The 21,935-nt window shown below is 35.8% G+C and overlaps 8 protein-coding genes across 10 annotated transcripts; 1 reads left to right on the plus strand and 7 right to left on the minus strand.

Annotated features, from left to right (window-relative positions):
- Positions 1–137: 137 nt before the first annotated feature.
- LOC9328196 (protein RALF-like 1) lies at positions 138–775 on the minus strand. The gene has a single exon (XM_002892088.2). The coding sequence runs from the start codon at positions 719–721 to the stop codon at positions 359–361; it is 363 nt and encodes a 120-aa protein (XP_002892134.2). The 5' UTR covers positions 722–775; the 3' UTR covers positions 138–358.
- Positions 776–1,992: 1,217 nt separating this feature from the next.
- On the minus strand, positions 1,993–4,705 carry LOC9328197 (protein LOW PSII ACCUMULATION 1, chloroplastic). Its single transcript, XM_002892089.2, has 9 exons — positions 4,336–4,705; positions 3,848–3,951; positions 3,596–3,731; positions 3,281–3,512; positions 3,041–3,198; positions 2,770–2,958; positions 2,580–2,680; positions 2,382–2,478; positions 1,993–2,241 (listed from the first exon to the last, which is right to left on the minus strand). Exons 1-9 carry the CDS (start codon positions 4,603–4,605, stop codon positions 2,167–2,169), a joined length of 1,362 nt encoding a protein of 453 aa, XP_002892135.1. The 5' UTR covers positions 4,606–4,705; the 3' UTR covers positions 1,993–2,166.
- A 415-nt stretch (positions 4,706–5,120) lies between these two features.
- Positions 5,121–6,472, minus strand: LOC9328198 (glutathione S-transferase F7). The gene is made up of 3 exons (XM_021011204.1): positions 6,039–6,472; positions 5,901–5,949; positions 5,121–5,772 (listed from the first exon to the last, which is right to left on the minus strand). Exons 1-3 carry the CDS (start codon positions 6,186–6,188, stop codon positions 5,342–5,344), a joined length of 630 nt encoding a protein of 209 aa, XP_020866863.1. The 5' UTR covers positions 6,189–6,472; the 3' UTR covers positions 5,121–5,341.
- A 1,279-nt stretch (positions 6,473–7,751) lies between these two features.
- Positions 7,752–9,076, minus strand: LOC9328199 (glutathione S-transferase F6). Its single transcript, XM_021011205.1, has 3 exons — positions 8,701–9,076; positions 8,561–8,609; positions 7,752–8,413 (listed from the first exon to the last, which is right to left on the minus strand). Exons 1-3 carry the CDS (start codon positions 8,848–8,850, stop codon positions 7,986–7,988), a joined length of 627 nt encoding a protein of 208 aa, XP_020866864.1. The 5' UTR covers positions 8,851–9,076; the 3' UTR covers positions 7,752–7,985.
- Positions 9,077–9,623: 547 nt separating this feature from the next.
- Positions 9,624–11,103, minus strand: LOC9328200 (glutathione S-transferase F5). Its single transcript, XM_002892092.2, has 5 exons — positions 10,877–11,103; positions 10,705–10,794; positions 10,476–10,618; positions 10,330–10,378; positions 9,624–10,263 (listed from the first exon to the last, which is right to left on the minus strand). Exons 1-5 carry the CDS (start codon positions 10,947–10,949, stop codon positions 9,797–9,799), a joined length of 822 nt encoding a protein of 273 aa, XP_002892138.2. The 5' UTR covers positions 10,950–11,103; the 3' UTR covers positions 9,624–9,796.
- Positions 11,104–11,889: 786 nt separating this feature from the next.
- Positions 11,890–13,227, minus strand: LOC9328201 (glutathione S-transferase F4). 3 transcript variants are annotated; one of them, XM_021015213.1, is made up of 4 exons: positions 13,101–13,227; positions 12,853–12,995; positions 12,604–12,652; positions 11,890–12,521 (listed from the first exon to the last, which is right to left on the minus strand). In XM_021015213.1, exons 1-4 carry the CDS (start codon positions 13,168–13,170, stop codon positions 12,052–12,054), a joined length of 732 nt encoding a protein of 243 aa, XP_020870872.1. In that variant the 5' UTR covers positions 13,171–13,227; the 3' UTR covers positions 11,890–12,051. The 3 variants fall into 3 exon arrangements, with proteins under 3 accessions (XP_020870872.1, XP_002892139.1, XP_020870873.1); XM_002892093.2 differs by having other exon boundaries at positions 12,853–13,001; positions 13,101–13,216; XM_021015214.1 differs by lacking the exon at positions 13,101–13,227 and having other exon boundaries at positions 12,600–12,652; positions 12,853–12,983.
- Positions 13,228–13,654: 427 nt separating this feature from the next.
- LOC9328202 lies at positions 13,655–16,833 on the minus strand. The gene is made up of 14 exons (XM_021014804.1): positions 16,726–16,833; positions 16,602–16,632; positions 16,456–16,514; positions 16,159–16,198; positions 16,017–16,072; positions 15,815–15,937; positions 15,547–15,679; positions 15,109–15,404; positions 14,893–15,018; positions 14,671–14,804; positions 14,475–14,575; positions 14,304–14,395; positions 14,050–14,180; positions 13,655–13,960 (listed from the first exon to the last, which is right to left on the minus strand). Exons 1-14 carry the CDS (start codon positions 16,747–16,749, stop codon positions 13,894–13,896), a joined length of 1,413 nt encoding a protein of 470 aa, XP_020870463.1. The 5' UTR covers positions 16,750–16,833; the 3' UTR covers positions 13,655–13,893.
- Positions 16,834–18,578: 1,745 nt separating this feature from the next.
- On the plus strand, positions 18,579–21,880 carry LOC9325492 (wee1-like protein kinase). The gene is made up of 10 exons (XM_002889382.2): positions 18,579–18,958; positions 19,334–19,394; positions 19,482–19,548; positions 19,892–20,155; positions 20,265–20,332; positions 20,421–20,530; positions 20,642–20,682; positions 20,795–20,949; positions 21,045–21,398; positions 21,497–21,880. Exons 1-10 carry the CDS (start codon positions 18,660–18,662, stop codon positions 21,578–21,580), a joined length of 1,503 nt encoding a protein of 500 aa, XP_002889428.1. The 5' UTR covers positions 18,579–18,659; the 3' UTR covers positions 21,581–21,880.
- Positions 21,881–21,935: the final 55 nt, after the last annotated feature.

A 21,935-nucleotide genomic window follows, 5' to 3' on the forward strand; every position in this document is an offset into this window, starting at 1 on the left:
TTGGTCACTTCACTTGTGTGTAACACAACTTGAGTACTTGAAACCGGTTATTCAATACGACTTTGAAAGCGGTTAAGGTACAAACCAAACCCGGTTTCATCAAACATAGGTTTCTTACACTTTAGTACTGTGCAGAGAGTATTCAAAGATCCCTTAATTAAAACCAAACACTTCATGGATCATTAAGACCCTGATTATTCACATACAATATAACAAAGCAACCCGGTTTGATCAAAACATAGGTTTTTACTATTGTGCAGAGACATGATGAATATTTAATAAAAATAAAAACACTTGATGGATCAAAGAAAACATAAGTCAAGATCAAGAAGATATATAGCTTTCTTTTTTTGTAATTCTAACTCCTGCATCGAGAAATTGCGCTGCAACCACGACTATAAGGATTAGCCTGAGCTCCGTTCCGACAATTGTAATAAGACGCACCTCTTCTTGAACAAGGCACACTGTTCCGTTTCAAAGATTGATAGCTTATGTATTTTGTGGTCGCCAATATTCTTCTATTGATCTCCGAGTCCATTTCTTCTTCCTCCGCTCCGATACACTCTGCTATTGAACCGTGGCAGCCTGAACCATGGACTCCATTCGTAGCCCATTCTAGACCATCGAGGTTGTTGGCGAAGCCGGCTTGGACCGGAGGTGAAGAGATGATGAAAATTATGAGAATCGTAAGACTTAAGAACAGAGGGAAGGACTTGGCCATTTTTTTTTGTCTTCCTTCTTTCTATGGTTCTATCGTTCTATGGTTTGATTATTATTGCTTAAGTTAATGTTTATATATACATGGTGAGTGCATGGACTCGATTTTTTAATTTCGTAGTGGTTGAAGTTGTTTTTTCTAGTTCTACTTTTGTGTTCTTATTAAAAATTTCAGTTTGTTTTTTTCTTAAAAAATAAAAGATAGCATGACAATAACTTGTTAATCTATTAGTACCTATCATTTTTCTCTTGTTGTTTTCAAATTTTGAAAATTTAACGAGCTTTGATTTAGAATTATTTAATTTCTGTAGTTACAACAGAATTGTTTGAACATTATAATGCGAATTTTTTTTTTTTTATGTATCTCTATATTAACAGAAATAAATTTCGATTTGACAATGAAATATCAAAATCATATATGCAAATTATAAATTGGAGAATTGTTGGGAGTGGTTGAATATTTGTTAGAGCCGACACGAATTGAACCAAAAAGATTTGGAATATTGGAGGGGTCAAGCCTTTTCTCATTATTCATTTGAATTTTAAAAATCAACACTATCATGTTTTATGATCTGAAAGCACTGAATCTAGATGACATTATCATAATTGACTTGTTCCTTAATCTTGGATATATTAAGTTACAAATTACTTTTCTTTAAGGTATTTGATTCATTTTATGGATTTTGATTATATCCTTCATTCACTATCTGAAATTTGATAGCTTTCATTTAGTAAACAATGCTCATTGGCATCTACCGAGATCAATACTAGTCATTGTAAATTACGTTTGGTACCAACTTTTTAACTACTGAATAACAAATACTCAAAAATATATTATCATAGTTCACTTTTAAAATAAAAATCCATAACTTTGAAACAACAAAAAGCTATGATATGATTCATCTTCTCTTCCCAACGACTATGAAAAGAGTTGGGCCATCGTTATCCCAATAAAACTAAAAAAATATAACCTAATCCTTCCTTAACTAATATAATCTAGAATTATTAGTATTAGACTACAACTTTTACATAAATCATGTTTTAAATATACAAGACTTCCAAAAAGCCAAATCCTAATTTTCTTTGTCTCATCGAATCACAAAACGCGTTCATATAACATCTTCAGAATCAGAGCCATGGATCAGTCGTCTCATAAAAACATGATAATACTAATAAATTTCATAGGAAACCAATCTAAGCTAATCAGGTTCTTAGAAATCATAGAAGATGACAACACTAACTCACTAAAGACAAAAAAATACAATTGCATTAACATTTTTTGGGAAAAAACACGGTTATTAATAGAAATATTTTCCTTTTAAAAATGCAAGTATCAATCTCACGGACTTGTGAACAACACAAACAAACAATAAAGACCTTTTCTTCTCCTATGAGCACTCTTCTAAGGTTTTATGAAGAAGATACAATATGTCAGAAAGCTTCACAGTTTCATCTTTCTAACTTGCTGAGCACGTCATCCATCGTCGGCAACTCCTTCGATATCTCAGCCCAATCCGGCATCCCCTGAAAAAACAGAGTTATTATTTCTTACAATGCACAAAACCGCTTCAAAAACCAACAAGTCGATATCAACCAACAACCAAAACTACTTTTCCATCAAACATGAGAAAGCAAGAGAGGAAAGGTGTCTAGATGGAACTTACTCTACCCGATCTGCGGACTCGACCATCTAACCGCAGTATAATGTACACGTCATCGCCCGGGTTAACTCCTTCAGATATCTGTTGATCTCTTATCCACCTGAAACAAACAAAACCAGAGACATTTTAAGACTCAAAAACAAAGTTTCTATCTTTCTTCTATCAAAATTTGATCAGCAATAAGGTGATTAAAGTTTCAACCTTTCCCATTCACCAGGCGAAACAGTCTCAGCCTTGAACCTGATTTCACCTTTCAGCTTTGATTGGGCTACTACCGATTGAGCCCGTGTATCGAAATCTTCCTATCAAGTAAAGAAAAATCACTGCATTACAAAATGAGAATGAAGGAGAATTTTGTTTGTTTTGTTCCAAGACAGAATCTTCTCGTTACCCCAATTGAAGGAAGAGATGTAGCTGCCTTTGAAGAAGCTCCAAAACCTTTTTTCTCGATTTCCGGTGTTTTACGTTCACCCCATACCACAGGAACTAAGAGAACACCTCGTCTTAGGAGCTCGGTTCTGAACCGATCTGCTTTTTGCATCGCGAGTGTAACAGTCTCTTTTTTCCCAGCTAGAATAACCTAACGACAATGTCAATCAATATTCAGAAACTCAAAGGCTTATTAACACTTGAGGCAGTAAAAAGTGGAACAAGAAACTCACGGGTCGAACTGTATCCCTTAGCTGCACAAGTTCAACAACACGGTTGGTTGACAGGCGTAGAGGCAACCGGGAGAGAGTTTCGTCTCGAGTTATTTGTACCATTTGTTCTTCCTCTTTCTTGTTTTCCCAAAGGAACAGTGAAACCAGAACAACAATACCTGCACATTGCTGTTCCGAAAGCTTACTCACATAGCAGAGAAAAAAATGGAATTTTAAATTCAAGTATTGTCTATGACTCACCTCCAATGTTAATTGCAGCATTTCCCGTCGTTTCCAGAAGATCTGGAGCACCATCACCGCCTCTGATTGCCTGAATCAGTCTTGGTACGGTAAAGAATGTTGAGATACCCGCTGCTGCTGCAAAGGCAAAATAAAAGAATTTTCTAAAGCCACGAAACGGTGCTCGTACTTCACTGATAAGTTTCAGATCTCTCCGGAAACTATCGCCAATATCTTCCCCGCCTAACCTAGCCTGAAACAATTGGAAGAAGTTTTCACCAATAAGAAAGTTTTTCTTGGGATAAGAAAACGATATACAAAAGGAGATTACAAGACCTCTTCTTGCAGCTCCTTAAACTCGGGTAATGCGCGAAAGGATGCTAAATCAGGATCATTAAGAATAGTGGCAAACTTCAGATTATAATCTCTTAACGCAATTCGCAAGCAATCAGCAGCCTTTTCTCCTTCGCCCCTACCTCAAGACGATAAACAATAGGGATGAAATGAAAGACAACATAATCTCATCAGGATCTTTCAAATCAGTAAATTATAAGGCAGTTTCATCGGCACATGGTTCAAGGTTCTTACCGGTAAGCATGACAACATGCTTTGTTATAGTAAGCAGCTTGTGACTCAATAGGATTTGGATCCAAACTCAGTGCAGTTTCAAACTGAACAAGAGCATCTTTGACCTGAAAGAACCCCCAACATGACAAATCAACTAAATCTTTTGCTATCCCCAAGTGTCAACATTTATAACTAGTACAAGCGAATGTAGAGAATTGCTAATTTTGTTTTCCAAGTTTCAAACATAAAATCTCCATTAAGATCAAGAAACTAGCAACGATCAGACAAAAAGTATCCCTTTTAAAGTTACAAGCATCAACTAGCGAGTGGCGAAAGTAAGTAAATTTCATCGAATTAGGGTTTACCCAATATACAGAATCATACAAACGTCGCAATAGAAGACATGAACAACCAAAGAGAGCAAGACACAGAAAACCCAAAAAACGAGTGAAACATATTCACCTACGACCACAAAACCATTCGAACCGTCATCGAACTCTAGAACTTACCCGTCCTCTCTTAAAGAGATCAAGACCAGTATTGACGCACGACTCTGCCGTGAGATCATCCGTCGGTGAATTTGGAGACGGAGGCGACGACGAAGGAGAAGAAGAAGAGGAAGCGAAAAAAAGGAGATGGGAATCCCAACTCCGGCGAGAATTGAAAAGGGTAGCGTCTCCTGGTGGCAGCCATGGCCGTCGTTGCTTAACTCTCGAGTAAGGGTTCGAGACGCGGCAGAGGAAATGGCGGTTTAGCGACGGAGCTGTTGCCACAGCCATTCAATTTTCTTCTACGTTTACGAAAAAAACAAAAAACAAACTTTTATCTTAAAAAAGCTTCCGTTTTTTCCATAGTTTTATTTCGGAAATAATATTTATTCTTCCAACTTCTTTGAATATTATCTCGAAATTTATATTTGGTACAAATTAGACCCCAGAAAAAAAAAAAAAACGTTGTTCGATTAGGAAAACGACGAAGATTAGTGATTTGATGAGTAGCAGAACTAATTTGGAGTTAGTGTTGTTGTAATATTTTAATAACTGAATGTGATTCTGTCTAAATATGAAGTTTAATAGTCTAATAAAATTGCAAATTTAGTCCTTCAACTGTTTAAGAAGCATTAAAAGTCAACAGTCAATTTCTTCCTTACAATGACAAAATTAAAATCTCAAGTCATCCATCTTTCAAGAATTATACTCCTTTCAAGAATTATACTCCTTTCAAGAATGAGATCAACACTACTCCTTTTTTTTTTTTTTTGTCATAAGAGATCGACACTACTTAGTAGCTAAACTTTAGGGTAACAAATATATTTTTAATTATATATGAAGAGTCATTATTGAAGATTACATTCAAACCAATCACTCAGAAGCAAAAAAACAGAGGAATCACAAAAAAAAACAAAACAAGAGTTTATGAGAATTTGGTCATCGCCACTTATATTGTTTATGAGAATTGGGGCAATGAGGTCATCGCCACTTTATTCAATCTTCTGATTAACAGTTTTTGATTCGCTTAAAGAACCTTCTGAGCAGATGGCCTAGAAGTGATGTCAGCAACCCAAGCACTGACATGTGGACGCTCGTCGAAGAGTTTCTTAGTTGGAGTACCAAGTAAGTATTGAATCACAGGGATAGTGTGAAGATCGACCAAAGTGAAGTGATCAGAAGCCAAATACTTAGACTCACCAAGCCTGTGTTCGTAAACATCGAGAACTTTGGCTAACTTAACCTCTTCCTCTTCAACAACGGTTTTGTCTGTGGTCATACCATACAAAGGCTTAAAGACTTGCTCCCAAACAAGCTTGGAACCAACTGGGTCAAACTCATGCGATTCAATTTCAATGCCCATGGCTATGACCGCAATGGCCTTGGAGCCAAGGGAGACAAGTTGGTTTCCTTTGTCTGAGTAAAAATGAGCTATGTATTGAGTAATTGCTCTTGATTCTGTCAACAGAAACATAAAAAAACTTTAGTGTTTCTGCTTTCTTTAATTGAATTTATAGAAAAAAAGAAAAAAGAATTTAAGTGATTTAAGTATGATTAGGCCTAAATTTAAGTGTTTTGCTGCTTACCGAAAAGCTTGAAGTCTCCATCTTCAAAGGCTGGAACTTTACCAAAAGGCTGCAAAGCAATATTCAAGATTTTTCAGATCAAGATTCAGTATATAAATGAAACAATATTTTCTTATGACAAATATTATATGTACTCACGTTGCGAAAGATGAAAGGTTCTTTCTTGTGTTCACCATCTTTGAGCTCGATATGAACGAATTCGAAGTCGAGATTCTTCTCGTGTAGAGCGATGAGAACTCTTCTAGTGGCTGTGGAAGCTGGGTGACCGAAAACTTTGATTCCTGCCATTAGTTAATTAATGATGTTTTTAGTGTTCTTGAAGTGGAGATTTATAAAAGTAGAGAGATCTTTGTTGTTGATGAAAAGAAATACACATATGGGGAAGTGTATTTATACAACTAAAACACAGTAACTTAGTGAATAAACAAAAACAAGAAAAAAAACTCGGCGCCACCAATCTTGAATACTCTTTGTTATTTCAAGTCCAGCTGAGTAATGTATGATTTGTCTTTTCTATTGGTTCAAGACTTTGATATATCGTTAATATAAATTAAAAAACAATATAATCGGAGAAAATATCAACCATGGCGCGATTAACGACAACAAGAATAGTCTTTTATCTACTAGTCAAAGTTTGACCGACGTTGTTGAATCGACGTGGATCGTTGGATGTTCAAATTGGATAGTTGAGTCAAGGAGATGAGGCAATGTGAAGCTACAAGCCAAGAAGCTAGACTTTTTGAGTCGTCGTTTGTATATATCTAGAACCTTCTCTAGCTTCCCCTTGGTTTTCATTCACAACCTTTATAGTCCGCCTTTAGGCCGTACTTAGGCTTGATGGATTGCTCCCAGGTCAGTATTGATGCGAGTGGTTCGAACTCAGAAGTTTCGGTAGCCATGCACATTGCTTGTGTTCCCATGTTTTGTAGCTTTCGTCCCTATGTTTTCAGATATAGCTCGAGAATATGAGGAAGACTAACTATATCAAAATTTGCCCGGAATCAAATTCAAAAAGGTTTATTAGATCAATTAGTTGGAAGTGTACGTAAGATCAAGAGGCTTAAAACGTGAGACATAACAAACTTGAGTAACTAATCGTTAGGTAATAATCAACCCTCGTTATAACATGCTTGCTAAGTCAATGATTTATGGCTAAATTAATCTAGAAAATTGTTAAACTAACGTGGATTTCAACAAAGAGTTTAGAGATTAGAAGACTGTCGTTTAAACAGATAAGGCCAGTTAAATGGAAACCCTAGTTAAGACCTAAATTTCGTGAAACACAAGTCATCTAACTATAGGTGCAAAGGTACATTGAGAGAACGTTAAACGCGGCTCACTCTCGAGTAAATGACGGTTTAGCGAGGGAGCTATAGCCACCCACAGCAATTCAATTTTGTTATACGCTTCCTTAGAAAACCATAACTTTTTATCTTAAAAACAACTTCCTTTCTACTCTGTTTTATTTGGGAAACTAATTAACTTCTAACTTCTTTGAATATTTATATAGGAACCTTTTTTGGTGACAGTTATGCCCAAAAATGATAAATAACATTGTTGACTTTGAAGCTTGCCATCATCAGAGAAGGTTTGGAATTGATTAGGAAAACGAAGAAGATTATTAGTGTGATTGATGAGTAGCAGAACTAATTTGGAGTTGGTGTTGTAATATTTTAATTAAAAAAATGTGTTTTTGTCTGAATTTAAACTTACGATACTAACTAATTTGCAGATTAAGACCTTCAACCAATTAAGACGCATTTACAGTAAACAGTCAATTTCTTTCTTACAATGGGAAAAGAAAGAAAAGTCAACTTTCAAGACTTAGAAGAATAGAATGAGACATTGAGATGAACATTAATTGGTGGCTAAACTTTAAGATAAAATATTTTATTATATATGAAGACTCATTATTGAAGATTACATTCAAACCAATCACTCAGAAGCAGAAAACAGAGGAAACACACCAAAAAGCAAAACAGAGTTGATGAGAATTGGGCAATTAGGTCATCGCCACTTTTATTGTTTGTGAGAGAATTGAGGCAATTAGGTCATCGCCACTTTTATTCAAATCTTCTGATTCACTTAAAGAACCTTTTGAGCAGAAGGCCTAGAAGTGATGTCAGCAACCCAAGCACTGACATGTGGACGCTCGTCGAAGAGTTTCTTAGTTGGAGTTCCAAGTAAGTACTGAATCACAGGGATAGTGTGAAGATCGACCAAAGTGAAGTGATCAGCAGCCAAATACTTAGACTCACCAAGCCTGTGTTCGTAAACATCGAGGACTTTGGCTAACTTAGCCTCTTCTTCTTCAACAACGGTTTTGTCTGTGGTCATACCATACAAAGGCTTCAAGACTTGCTCCCAAACAAGCTTGGAACCAACTGGATCAAACTCATGCGATTCAATTTCAATGCCCATGGCTATGATCGCCATGCCTTTGCCAGCTGAGAGAAGGTTGTTTCCTTTGTCTGAGAATTCATGAGCTATGTATTGAGTGATTGCTCTTGACTCTGCCAAACAAAAGAAACATTTGAGTGTTTCTGCTTTCTTTTATTGCAATTATCAAAAATACAAATTTCTGTAACTTGACATGTTTACTATATTAACACATATATATATATATATATATATATATATATATATATATATATACTTACCGAAAATCTTGAAGTCTCCATCTTCAAAGGCTGGAACTTTACCAAAGGGCTGCAAAACAATATTCGAGATTATTTAGACCAAGATTCAGTAATTAGATGAAAAACAATCTTTTGTCTTGACAAATTTTATATGTACTCACGTTACGAAGGATGTAAGGCTCTTTCTTGTGTTCACCATCTTTGAGCTCGACATGAACGAATTCAAAGTCGACATTCTTCTCGTGTAGAGCGATGAGAACTCTTCTCGTGGCTGTGGAAGCTGGATGGCCAAAAACTTTGATTCCTGCCATTAGTTAACGCTGTTTTTTTTTTGTTCTTAAAAGTAATGTGAAGATTTGTTGAAGTAGAGAGATCTTTGTGGTTGATGAAAAGAAATACACAATGGGGAAGTGTATTTATACAACTAAACAGAGTAACTTAGTGAATAAACAAAAAGCAAAAGGCGCCACCAATCTTGAATACTCTTTTTATTTTTATTTTTTGGATAAAACCTTGAATACTCTTTTGTTAGAAGAATTTTTTTTTGATAAAGTGTTTAGAAGATTATTTCAAAGTCAAGCTGATTAATGTATGATTCGTCGTTTCTATTGGTTCAAGACTTAAATATAACGTCATATAAATTATAAAAACATTATAATCAGAGAAAATATCAACCGCCGCGTGACAACGACCACAAGAATAGTCTTTTATCTACTAGTCAAAAAGTCTGACCGACGTTGTTGGGTTCACTTGGATCGTTAGATACTCAAGTTAGATCGTTGGATGCTAACGAAATATTTCACATTTTGAACAATATGGTATAATTACAAAGTTGGGGTCAATAATGATCAATCATGTTGAAGCAACGATCCATGAATTACATACTATGATACTAACCATAATTATGTAGGAATACATTACTAATTTATGTACTGTAATATATTTCACAAAAAAAGTTTTAAAAATCTTATACAAAATACTTTTTTACGTTTTTCACATTCACAAAAATGCTCATTAAATTATAAACCACTTTGACTTTACAGAACATTTAAGCTTGTGAAACGTACGGAAAATCTTATATTTTGAAGTATAAATTAAACTTCGGAATTTGCAATCATTATGACATGAAAGAGTGATTCCACAACGATCGATTTCTATTATGGACCAAAAGGGAGATGACTAATTCACTGAAATTTGCAAAAGTTTTGCCTTTTTATTCATAACATCAAACTCAAGAAAACAAATTTTTTGCTCTCATTAATTCTTCTTCTTATGGTACCAAGCCTTAACATCACATGCCCTCTTCCAAGCCGGTCTAGCTATGATCTCAGCCACCCACCGGCGCACGCTTGGCCGGTTTTCAAACAATCTCTTTGTATGTGTGTCCATAAGGTATTGAATATTCGGAAGGTGATAAAGATCAGCCATTGTGAAACTGTTACTAGCCAAGAAGCTAGACTTTTTGAGTCGTTCTTCGTATATATCTAGAACCTTCTCTAACTTTGCCTCTGTTTCATTCACAACCTTGTAGTCCGTCTTTAGACCGTACATAGGCTTGATGGATTGCTCCAGGGTCAATATTGATGTGAGTGGATCAAACTCAAAAGATTCAATAGCCATCCACATTCTTTGTGTTCCCATTTTTTTGTAGCTTTCGTAATTCAGAAGTTGTGTGCCTCTTGATTTATGGACAGTCACAATGTATTCAGATATAGCTCGAGATTCTGAGGAAAACAAATTATATCAAAATTCACTAGATCAATTAGTTTTAAATGTAGTTTTAAACTCACCAGTCAACTTAAGATCCCCATCTAGGAACACTGGGACTTGACCAAATGGCTGCATCAATAATACAATAAACGCATTGTTAAATTAAAACTAAGATATCACTAAACATTTCGTGAAGCAGATTTAACTAGCTAGAGGTGGAAAGTACATTGATAGAGAGAAAACGTGGCTTCTTCTGGTCACCGGCTTTCAAGTCGACGGTGATGGGATCGTAAGAGAGACCTTTCTCATGGAGAACGGCGAGGACACGCCTTGTGTTGGTGGAGTAAGGGTACCCATAAATCTTGTACTCTGCACTTTTACATGTATTACGATGAAGTAGGAGATGAAAGAAATTCACTGTTCATTCTGGTAGAAATCACCATTAGTATGATTACCATCTTTGTGAGCTAATTCTTGACTCTCGAACGTCTGGTTACAATGATGGTAGCAAGTTATCCGTACTTCGCTCGCGTTTACTCCCATCCCTACGACTCAATTATGAATATAATTCGAAACCAAATTTCATAGTATAATACGGAAAAGAAAAAAAAACATCAAAATAATTACATTGGAATGGTTCGTAAGAAATCGCCATCATAACCACGAGAGCAAACGAACCCAATAATATGGAGGAACCCATTTTTTCGACTCTCTCTATACACTCAACACTCAGTTGTTTTTATATTTGGTGTATATTGATTGCTTAATCATAGAGCATCCAAAAGATGTATTTATAATTAATTATAACCATAATAATTTACTTCGTTTCCTTTTCAAATTTGTTTATTACTAATTAGTTGGATTTTTTGACATGACATTGTAGATTTCTTTCCTTTAGAGTTTTTTTTTTTCTTATAAGGATTTAGCTTACAATTTAATAGCGAGGTACAGATTTAACCGCCTATGTAGGTGAGGTACATATATACCCTATGTTGCATGGAAACGGAAACGGAAACGTGGAAGCGAAACGTTTCGGAAACGGGAAACGATTTTTTTCTAAAATTAGGGATTGTAAACGTTTTGGAAACGTATACACATACATATAAATAAAATATATGTATATATATATATATGTAACATTAACATAAAACTATAAAAAATGGTTAAATTAAACAATACAAGTCCAAAACATCAATATTAAATAGGTTAACTAAAATTCTAAAAGATAAAAATTAAAAGATTCAAGTTCAAATATTTAATTTAGACCAACATTTTCATTCTCATTTTTATTAGTTTCATCATAGATCATATAAAGATGCCTCCAAATCTAGTTTGTCGATAGAAAGATCTTAAAACTAATAGTCTTCCAAAATTAGTTATATGTATTATAAATCTTAATATTTTTAACTTTTATTTATTAAGTTTCCAAAGTCAATAAAAAGAATTTGTCGTGTTTCCATTTTGGAAACGTGAGTTTCCATCGTGTTTCCAAACATAGATTTTTAGGAAACGTGTTTCTGTGACATTTTTCGTGTTTCCGAAACGTTTCGGAAACGGGAAACGGACCTCAAAGAGAGTTTCCATGCAACATAGTATATACCTTTAATTAGTGCTAGCCTGCTAGGTGCTATTCTCTTTAATTAGTTTAAATAATATTTATTTATATCAAACATATATTAATCAAACACAAAGCATCTTATAAGATTCACCAAGCAACAAACAACACACAAGCTTACGAACAAAGACCCAAACTCAACACACAAACACATTCATTCACACATAAAGTTTACTTCTGCTTTCATTTAGTTCCTTTGCTTATTAGACCAAGATTTCTCTTGATCACAGGCCATCTTCCAAGCCTCTCTACTCGTAATCTCATCCACCCACTTACGCACTTTGGTTCGTTTTTCGAACAGTATCTTTGTTGGAGTTCCCAAAAGGTATTGTATGTTTGGCAGGTGATGAAGATCAACCAAAGTAAAGCTATTACAAGCCAAGAATCTAGATTCTTCGAGTCGTTTCTCGTAGACATTTAGAACTTTCTCTAGAATAGCCTCGTTCTCTTTGACGATTGTTTGGTCAGTCTCTAGACCGTAGATAGGCTTAATGACTTGTTCCCAAGTGAGTTTTGATGCGGGTGGATCGAACTGATGAGCTTCGATTTCCATCCACATTGTTAGAGTTGCCATTGTCTCGTGACTTCTAAGATTCAGAAGCTGTGTGCCTCTTGAGCTATGAACATATGCAATGTATTGTGTGATGGCTCGGGATTCTAGAAGGAAAAAAATTGATTAGATATAAGTATAACAAATGTTTATCAGGTTGTTGTTATTAGTGTGTAAGATTAAACTCACCATACAGCTTAACATTTCCATCTTCAAAAACAGGGACTTGACCAAATGGCTGCATCAATAACACACTGTTAAAACTCTAAATCCTTGGGTTACAAGTAACCAATCCCTAGGTGAGTATCAAAACCTAACCATATATAACAAAATTATGTATATGTAGATGATTCGGCACAAAGTCAATCTATAATCTACAGGTGTGTAATGAAATCTCATTCGGCACTAATCATTCGATTTTGCGATATCATTACTTACATTGAGAGAGAGGAAAGGTTCCCTTTTGTGTTCATCGGTTTGCAGTTTGACGGTAATGGGCTCGTAAGAGAGTCCTTTCTCATGGAGAACAGCGAGGACACGCCTTGTGTTGGTGGAGAAAGGATCGCCATGAACCTTGTAACCTGCAACTTTAATATTCCATATATATATTTTTTTTACATTAGTGTAAGAAGAAGAATCATAGAAACGAATTCACTGAAATCAAATTCTATCCCAATTTTGCTTACCGAGCTTTTTAACTTCTGCCTCACGTTTCCAGTTTGGCAATAACTTGAACACCATCTGTAAGCAGTCCATATATACTATATAGATAGAATTGTTTAGTTTTTTTCATGTATATATATAGCTCCTCCATAAACCTGATTATATATACTAAGTTATATGCTTTCTCTTTTGCAATACAAAAGCTGAGGAACATTTTGTGTTTTTCTTCACATCCACGTAAAGTGTCCACCTTTCTTGTGTATTGAGAGATGAATTGTTCCAATGATACAAATTATAAACTACGGATCTACCGTTTTATTTCATTATTTATCCTTTTTGTTTCATTAATTAAGTGCTAATTAAGAAAAAGGACGAATACTAAACTTTTTTTAGCTTTCGTGAGGCTACATATGCTTTATTTTGAGGTTTACCTAAGCACAAGACTGGAATCAAACCAACAAAGAGTTCATGTATACAGTACTAAAACGACTTGAACAATTGGTAAGAACTGATTTACGCCTTTAATCAGTAGTAGTGATTAGTGAAACCAAAGAAGAAAACACGATAAATCCAAAAACATTTAAACTCTGATTACAACATCTCACAGCAGTTTCTGGTAATCTGCAGTTTCTTACAAATCACATAAATATGGAAAATCATAATTCTGTTCTACTATTTTGATCATAAAAAGTCCAATACTCTGCAATTTCTCGTTGTTATCAATCATAGAGCTTTAATTATCGTTTTTATAAGCAGAGATAAAATCAGTTGCAAGTTTTTTTTTTTTTTTCACATTTTGACATTGTGTGAGTTACATTACAAACTTGAGAAGTATGAAGACAAAACAATCACATCATTGGTTTTCTTCACTTCCAACTCCTTCCTGTTGAAAATTAAAAAGCTAATATCACAAAAGAGTTCAGTGACACATTGACACGGGATAAGAGCCTAAAGGGTGGAATCAAAACTGACCATGGTGCATATACTCGGATAAAGTTTCCTATTTCGATATCAACATCCGCACAAACTTTAGGACTAAAAACAATTGTTGTTTCTGTTTCTTTGGCTGCAAGAGCTTGTGTGTTCTTGAGTAATAGGGAGTCCTACAAAATCAAATGTGAGTGACTAAATCAATGCTTATAATCTATTTGATAGATGATAGATCTTCAAAGGATATAACTAAAGGAGCAGTTTTATTAGATGCGTCAAAGAGATGGAGAGAGAACCCCAGAAAGGTCAATGATGGAGCATTTGCAGACAACCAGCTTTCCCTCCAAGTGTCTTGATATGATTTCTACGTCAAGATAGCTCGATGTATCTGAGTTGGGAAACAGGAAACGAGTAAACAGAGGTATGAACTAGATTTTGTTTATATGGGAGTTAAAAAGCAGGGTTACCTGCTTGTTCGATTCCGCCTTGCAATTTCCTCGTGATTTCCATTTCTGTCTCTTTTTCTTGTTTTATGATCTGTTGTAGCTTGCCATACAGGCTAAAGCCACTGCAAATTGATGCAACAAAAAACAGGTTTTCATGTTAACTGATATGTGTGGTTTTAAGAGTGTGGTGCCTAAAACGTGTTGAAAGTTTGATTACCCAGATAATCTAGGTGAACCGAACAAGAGACCTTCCTTGCTCAAAGAGGAAGCTTTTATCGCTTCATCAAACCGGTCTCCAACAAATTGTTTCTTCTGGTTAGAAATGTTTGGCACTGAGCTTCGATAACTAGGCTATGTCACAGAACAATATCATTTGGCTTTGATCGTAGACTGAGGAGAAGGAGTTTACCCAAATCACAAGAAAGGAAGAGAATCAAACCTCATCATCGCTTGATGATCCACTATCCATAGGTCCAGGAAGTTCATCATCAGTATCACTATCTTGGAAGTTAGATGAATTTCCCTTATGAGCAAATTTTCGACTTTTTGCTTCATGTCTGCTGTACTGGAGCAGAAAGGAGGCCAAACGAATGAAACAGAGATCTGAGAGCAAAGTAGCAAATCAATTGCTAATCCACTGTATAATCAATAATACCAGTTTAGAGCTTCTTTTTATCAGTCTAATCTTATCTGGAGGAATTTCTAGAAGCTTGGGTATCGCATCTTCAGTGCACCCGTGCAGAACCTCTCTCGACTCAGCAACAGAAACACCCTGCCTGTTTCCTGATCTTTCATCAAAACTGTTGGGGCATTCAACAATCGGATCCTCTTCTATGGCCTGATCCTCCGCATCAGGCTCAAAGATTTCAGCCATGTCACTTATCTTGGATGACGCTTCTCCATGAGTATGTGAGTTAAATGAAAATTTTGGCCTCACATGATCTTTGACAACTGCATATACATTAGAAACCCAACTCAGAGATTTCAGAAGTTCATGCACACATGATCTGTTTCTTTGAGTTTTCATACGTGGTGCTCGTTCTTTAACTTCTACGGTAAAAAATATTAAGAAGAGTTTTGGATGAAACAGTACCTTTACTACTTCTCTTGGCTCTGAAGCCACATAGATGGGATGATGCGACTGAAGCAATACCATTCAAATGGGTTAGTGACTTGGTTTCTTTACTTATAGCAGACCAAGTTGCCACTTGTTCATCATGTGGAATCTGAAGGCAACAATAATCATCATTAAAAACATAAGTACAGCGACTCAATGGGAGAATACTGTGACCAATTCGACAAAAATATACAGCACTTATCAAGCTGCATGGGTGAAATGGACTCGAAGATTAGAAGGTAACCTCATCATCTGACCCACTTTCCTGAGCAGATATGCATGCAAATCCTGTTCTTCTTGAAGAAGTAAAACAAGTCTCCTCAGGGGAATCAGGAACTTGGACGAAATCCGATGATATCTTCCGTAGCTAAAAAGGAAATTCTCTCATCACCATGTGATTCCAATATTCCTCAGAACAAAAGAATTTTAAAACGAAAAAGACTCACAGTTGCTTCCAGAGTTACATCACCGGGATCCCTAGCATAATTTAGTTCACCACAACCTGAAAACAACACAGAAGCTCTTTGTGAAAACACTTCCCTTAAGATAGTCATAGAAAAGGCTTGACCACAAACTGGATATATATACCTATGAGTTTTTCGAGCTTTGTTTGAAGTAGTAATCCTCCCTAAAATATTGAAGCCAACTACTGTCAAACCACAATAAATTTCCCTATAGCTCCTCAAAACTAATCAATTGGGCAAAATTAAAAGTTGCCATGTTCTTTCTCAAATCATATTCATATAGGATACAACCTAAGAAACTCATTTTGGAGAAACCCAGATTATGATGAAGATATATCATTCCATCTTCAAATTCTCAGGAGTTCCCAGAGAGCTTTAACGCAAGAGGTTAACGAATCGAAAGTTAGAGATTAAACATTACCTCTTCTTCCTTTGCATTCTCGCTAGGCCACAGATCATTTTGCTCCTCCTCCTCTTCCTCTACAAGACCAAACAACAGCTTGAGAGTCACTCGTTTGAAATTTTGAAAGACATTAAGATACAAAAGTGAAATTTCAGATCACCCACCAGATATGCTCTGATCGGAATCTGGATTCACCTGATAATCCAACAAGAAAAAAAGCAAATAAATGTCCGTCCTGGAAGAAGAAATCGCAATCGCAAATAATTCTCAGGGATGTAGGACAGTCACCGGTAAGTTACTTCGCCGCCACATTAGCCGTCACCGTTCAAATCGATCTCGCCGGTGTTCGCCTTTGTACCGACGTTGCCGTTGGTATGCTTTGGATATGAGCTCACTTATTGGATTGGTAATTGGGCTTTTACAGGCCCAATTTAATCCCATGCATGCTTTATAATTTATCCCATATTTTAGAATTAATTAGACATTGATCCGGCAATTCCTTGATTTCACATTCTAGTACAAATTACGGGTAAAAGTTTGGAAGAAAAAATATGATACAAAAAAGTGAGACGGAAATGGAAATCAGTTTTGATTCTAGTCTTTAGACTCTTATCCCATGTCAATGTGTCACTAAACTCTTTTGTGATATTAGCTTTTTAATTTTCAAAAGGAAGGAGTTGGAAGTGAAGAAAACCAATGATGTGATTATTTTGTCTTCATATTTCTCAAGGTTGTAATGTAACTCACACAAATGTCAATATGTGAAAAAAAAACTTGCAAATGATTTTATCTTTGCTCATGGAAAAATGAGAAAGAAAGCAGAAGTCAAGTAACCTTTGTGTGTGAATGGTCATGAAAATGTTTCAAAAGTCTTGTCCCTATCGGAATATTGTCCTCATCAACGATTTTTTCTTCATTGTGTGACAAGACTCTCACCCTATACTAACCAAGGAGTCTAGAGCTTGGTGGATATGAAACTCCAGATACCATCAATAGCACTGGTTTGCATAAAGCAATACTTGTAAGCACATAATTTTATTCGGGGAAATTGATAACCGTTTTGATAAAAAGCCTTGCCAAATCACAAATTAGCAAGTATATTCCTTGGAAGCTGCATTTTTTAATTAATATAAGTAATCAAACATTTATGAAGAAAACAAATGCGAGCTAAAATATTGGACTTATCTTTGCATTGCCACAGCAAGAGAAGATTTGGATATATTACATATGTCAGTGACTTTGGTCGACTCCGCCTTCAATACGCACAAACATAATTCATTTACTGTGACAAATATCAAGAAATACATAACCAGATTTTAAGGATAAATTACTGTATGAGGATATATACCATTGTACTAAAATCACACATGTCAAGAAGCGACCCTTCATAAACATCCCACAATCGAACCTGAAGAAGAGTAAAGCATCACTCATTGGTCAAGAACTAGAGATGGAGACTTTAATTAAGATCCCTTACCGATTTATCACTGCTTCCAGAGATGATATATCAAATGTTGAAAAAGCTTATGCAAGTGATGAAGCTATTGAGGTTTAAGACAATGTTAAAGGTGGGAGATGTTCAATAATTTGGTTACGAGTTTACGACAAGGCACCTAATACTTTCTTTTTACATATTTTTTTTTAAAAAAAGATTAATTAATTACATTAGCTTCTTATGCAAAAACAAACTGTCATAAGAATATAAGATCGATATTGAGACCTAAACAATCATACGTTAATTAGTACACACCACAAAAAAACTTGTCATAAGATCAATATTGATACCCAAAAGAAAACAGCTATAAAGAAGTGGGAATTGAAACAGCAAATGGGTTTTGCGGGGGAAAATAGTGGTGTTAGCGGTGCGATTCTGTCGAATATAGCTCACGGGCCCATTAGTTGTAATGGCAATACTTATAATTTTAACGGGCCCAATATGTTCCCAGCCCCACCAGCTCAGGGCGTAGTTTTATTAAAGACCACCAAAGCTTACATGACACGCTCCACAGAAGATCCGCTGCACCTCTACTTTATCTGTGACAAAATATTACTATCCTGAAGATCGAACGGTCCAGAATTGATAATATAGGAAGTGCACCGTAGTCATTCACGCAGATGACTATTCCCAAATTTTAGCTACGAGACTAGAGCGCGCAAATTTCGAATTTATTTCAATTATTTTTTGTTTTTACTTCTTCTATCAAATACTAATATTCATCGTCATGTTCGAGAAGAAAGGAAGAACACTGTTGGCGAAGAGGAAAACCCTAGGAACGATCAAAACCAGAAGAACGAAGAAGATTCGAAAGATGGAAGGGACATTGGAGCGACACTCTCTGCTTCAATTCGGTCAATTGTCGAAGCTTTCTTTTGATAATCGTCCATCGTCGAATGTTGCTTCATCGGCGTTTCAGGGTCTTATCGATTCGGACTCGTCGGAGCTCCGGAATCAGTTGGGATCCGCTGATTCAGATGCCAATTGCGGAGATAAGGACTTTATTCTTAGCCAAGACTTCTTCTGGTAAATCTTCGTTAACTCTGGCATTTATCTAATTCGAGATCTATCGTTATCTTCTGTGTAGTAGAATTTTGGGATTAGTTAGTATTACGATTTCAAGATCTGACTTTAGATTTGAGATGGTTTCCCATATATTCACTTTTTAAAAATCAAGATGCTTGGGATTAGTTAGTATTACGATTTCATGATTGGACTGTAGATTTGAGAAGATTTCCCTTATATTCACTTTTTAAAAATCTAGCCTTTCTGAAATCTCTGAGAAAGCTTAACTTATTGAGATTTATGTAATTATGTTTAGCGAAAAGATGCTTGACAGATATTGATGAATGGCCTGTGATTCGTGAAATCTCAGCTACTAACTTCTGATTTATTTTTCAGCACACCTGACTATATAACCCCGGACAATCAGAACTTGATGAACGGCTTAGATATCAGCAAGGTAAATTGTTAATTTTATTTTTTATGTCAGATCTTTATTTCACCAATGTCTCAAATTTAAAGTTCTTCTATTTTTTTTTTTTTGTAGGATCATTCTCCTTGTCCTAGGTCTCCTGTCAAATTAAATACAGTTAAAAGCAAAAGATGTCGCCAGGGTAAGCTTTCTTTTTCTAGCATGAGTAGTCATTATCTTTTCACAGAGTTTGAAGCTAACTTTTTCTTGTCATTGACATATTGCCTGGATTGGAATTTTGTGATTAGTATGAGTAAAAATAAGATTTTCAGATGAGAAGAAAATATAGGTTTCTGTAAGAAACTTGCTTGACTGTTTTTTGGTACAATTGTTATTATAATTATGTTTGATCTCCTGTTTTAACAAATGTCCAATATTGAAATTTTTATTGCTTTGAGTATCTTGTGATTTGATGTTTTTGGTGACAGTGTGTTGTTTGTTTAAGTTTTTGATTACTCAGATAAAATTTTGTGTGTTTAATGCAGAGAGTTTCACATCAAATCATTCAAATTCTACCTGGTCTTCAAAACATAGAGTAGATGAACAAGAGAATGATGATATTGACACTGATGAGGTCATGGGGGATAAACTCCAAGCTAATCAAACAGAGAGGACTGGATATGTTTCACAGGCTGCAGTTGCTCTGCGGTGTCGGGCTATGCCACCCCCTTGCCTCAAGAATCCGTATGTTATGAATCAGTCTGAGACTGCTACTGACCCTTTCGGATATCAGAGATCAAAATGCGCAAGTAAGTTTGTTGTCCCTAATATTCTTACTCAAGAATTTCCTGAAAGGCTTTAAAAATCAATAAGGCTTGGCTTCTTCAGTAAAAATGTACTAAATATACTGGTATGCAGGTTTTCTCCCTGCAAGTACAAGTGGGGATGGCTTGTCAAGATATCTCACGGACTTTCATGAAATTCAGGTAAGCGAAAGGGGTATTTTGGCTTGGAATTATGATCATGAGGGAATTATGTTGCTTCTTCTTACGTAATTTGGTTTGGTTTCTCCAGCAAATTGGTGCTGGACATTTCAGTCGTGTATTTAAGGTGTTGAAGAGAATTGATGGTTGCCTATATGCTGTGAAACACAGCACAAGGAAGTTGTATCTAGAGTCAGAGAGGTATAATTTTCTCTAGTTTTCTTAGTAAGAGAAAAACACATATCTGCTGAAAAATAGTGTCATCTTGTTTGGATCGTTTTTGTTCAACTAATCACAGCTGAGTTTTTGCAGACGTAAAGCTATGATGGAAGTGCAAGCTCTTGCTGCTCTTGGTCAGTACAGTCCCTTGCTTTGCCTTCTTGTCCTGAATCTATTCTGTTCTTCCCTGTTTGCAAGCTAAGCTCAGTGTAGCCTTAAACCGTTTTTATTTTATTTTGTTCGTAGGGTTTCATGAAAATGTAGTAGGATACTACTCCTCGTGGTTTGAAAATGAGCAATTATACATTCAACTGGAACTCTGCGATCACAGCTTGTCAGCTTTGCCCAAGAAATCTTCTCTTAAGGTCTCAGAAAGAGAGATCTTGGTGATTATGCATCAGGTAAACACTTAACTTTCATATAAAATCGAGTATAGAGAGTTTCGTGATTCTTTGAATTCTTATATACATACCATTGTACTGTGTGTCTCTTACAGATAGCTAAGGCATTGCAGTTTGTGCATGAGAAAGGAATAGCTCATTTAGATGTAAAACCCGACAATATTTACATCAAGAACGGTGTTTGCAAGCTCGGTGACTTTGGTTGTGCCACACGATTGGACAGAAGTTTACCAGTAGAAGAAGGAGATGCACGTTACATGCCTCAAGAAATCCTCAATGAAGACTACGACCACCTTGATAAAGTCGATATCTTTTCTTTAGGTGTAACGGTTTACGAGCTGATTAAGGGATCTCCTCTTACAGAATCAAGAAACCAGTCCCTCAATATCAAAGAAGGCAAACTTCCTCTCCTTCCTGGCCATTCGTTGCAGTTACAACAACTGCTTAAGGTACGTTATTTGCATTCTTACTGGTGTGTGTTTCATGGTGGTCCGAGCATTGGAACATAGCATTTAAGACAGAAATGCTAACATGTTTCTTGAAACAGACAATGATGGATCGTGATCCTATGCGTCGGCCTTCTGCTAGAGAAGTACTGGACCATCCCATGTTTGATAGGATTCGAGGTTGATTCATAGTCTCTCAGATGTCGAGAACTAAATTTTGTAAATTATGGTACCAATGATGGGAGGGCATTGGTCCATGGCCATGCACCATTTTTTTTGTGGAAAACTATTGTGGCGTAAAAAGGTACCATGATCTTGGTTTCGGTACAAAAGATCCGGTTAACCAACAAAAACTGAATTGAAAATGTTGTTGGTTCTGTTGTAATTTTATGGCTTTTGTATATTTGTGGAGCTGAGATTGGGAATTGTAATTTTCATGTTTCACTATATATCTCAAACGCCATTTGATTTTTATCTGAGTTGAATTTGTTTGTAGAGTTCTAATGGAGTAATAGGTCACATAATGGTAGAATAATTAAA

This window comes from Arabidopsis lyrata, assembly GCF_000004255.2.
Source record: "Arabidopsis lyrata subsp. lyrata unplaced genomic scaffold ARALYscaffold_1, whole genome shotgun sequence".
Classification (NCBI taxonomy): Eukaryota; Viridiplantae; Streptophyta; class Magnoliopsida; order Brassicales; family Brassicaceae; genus Arabidopsis; species Arabidopsis lyrata.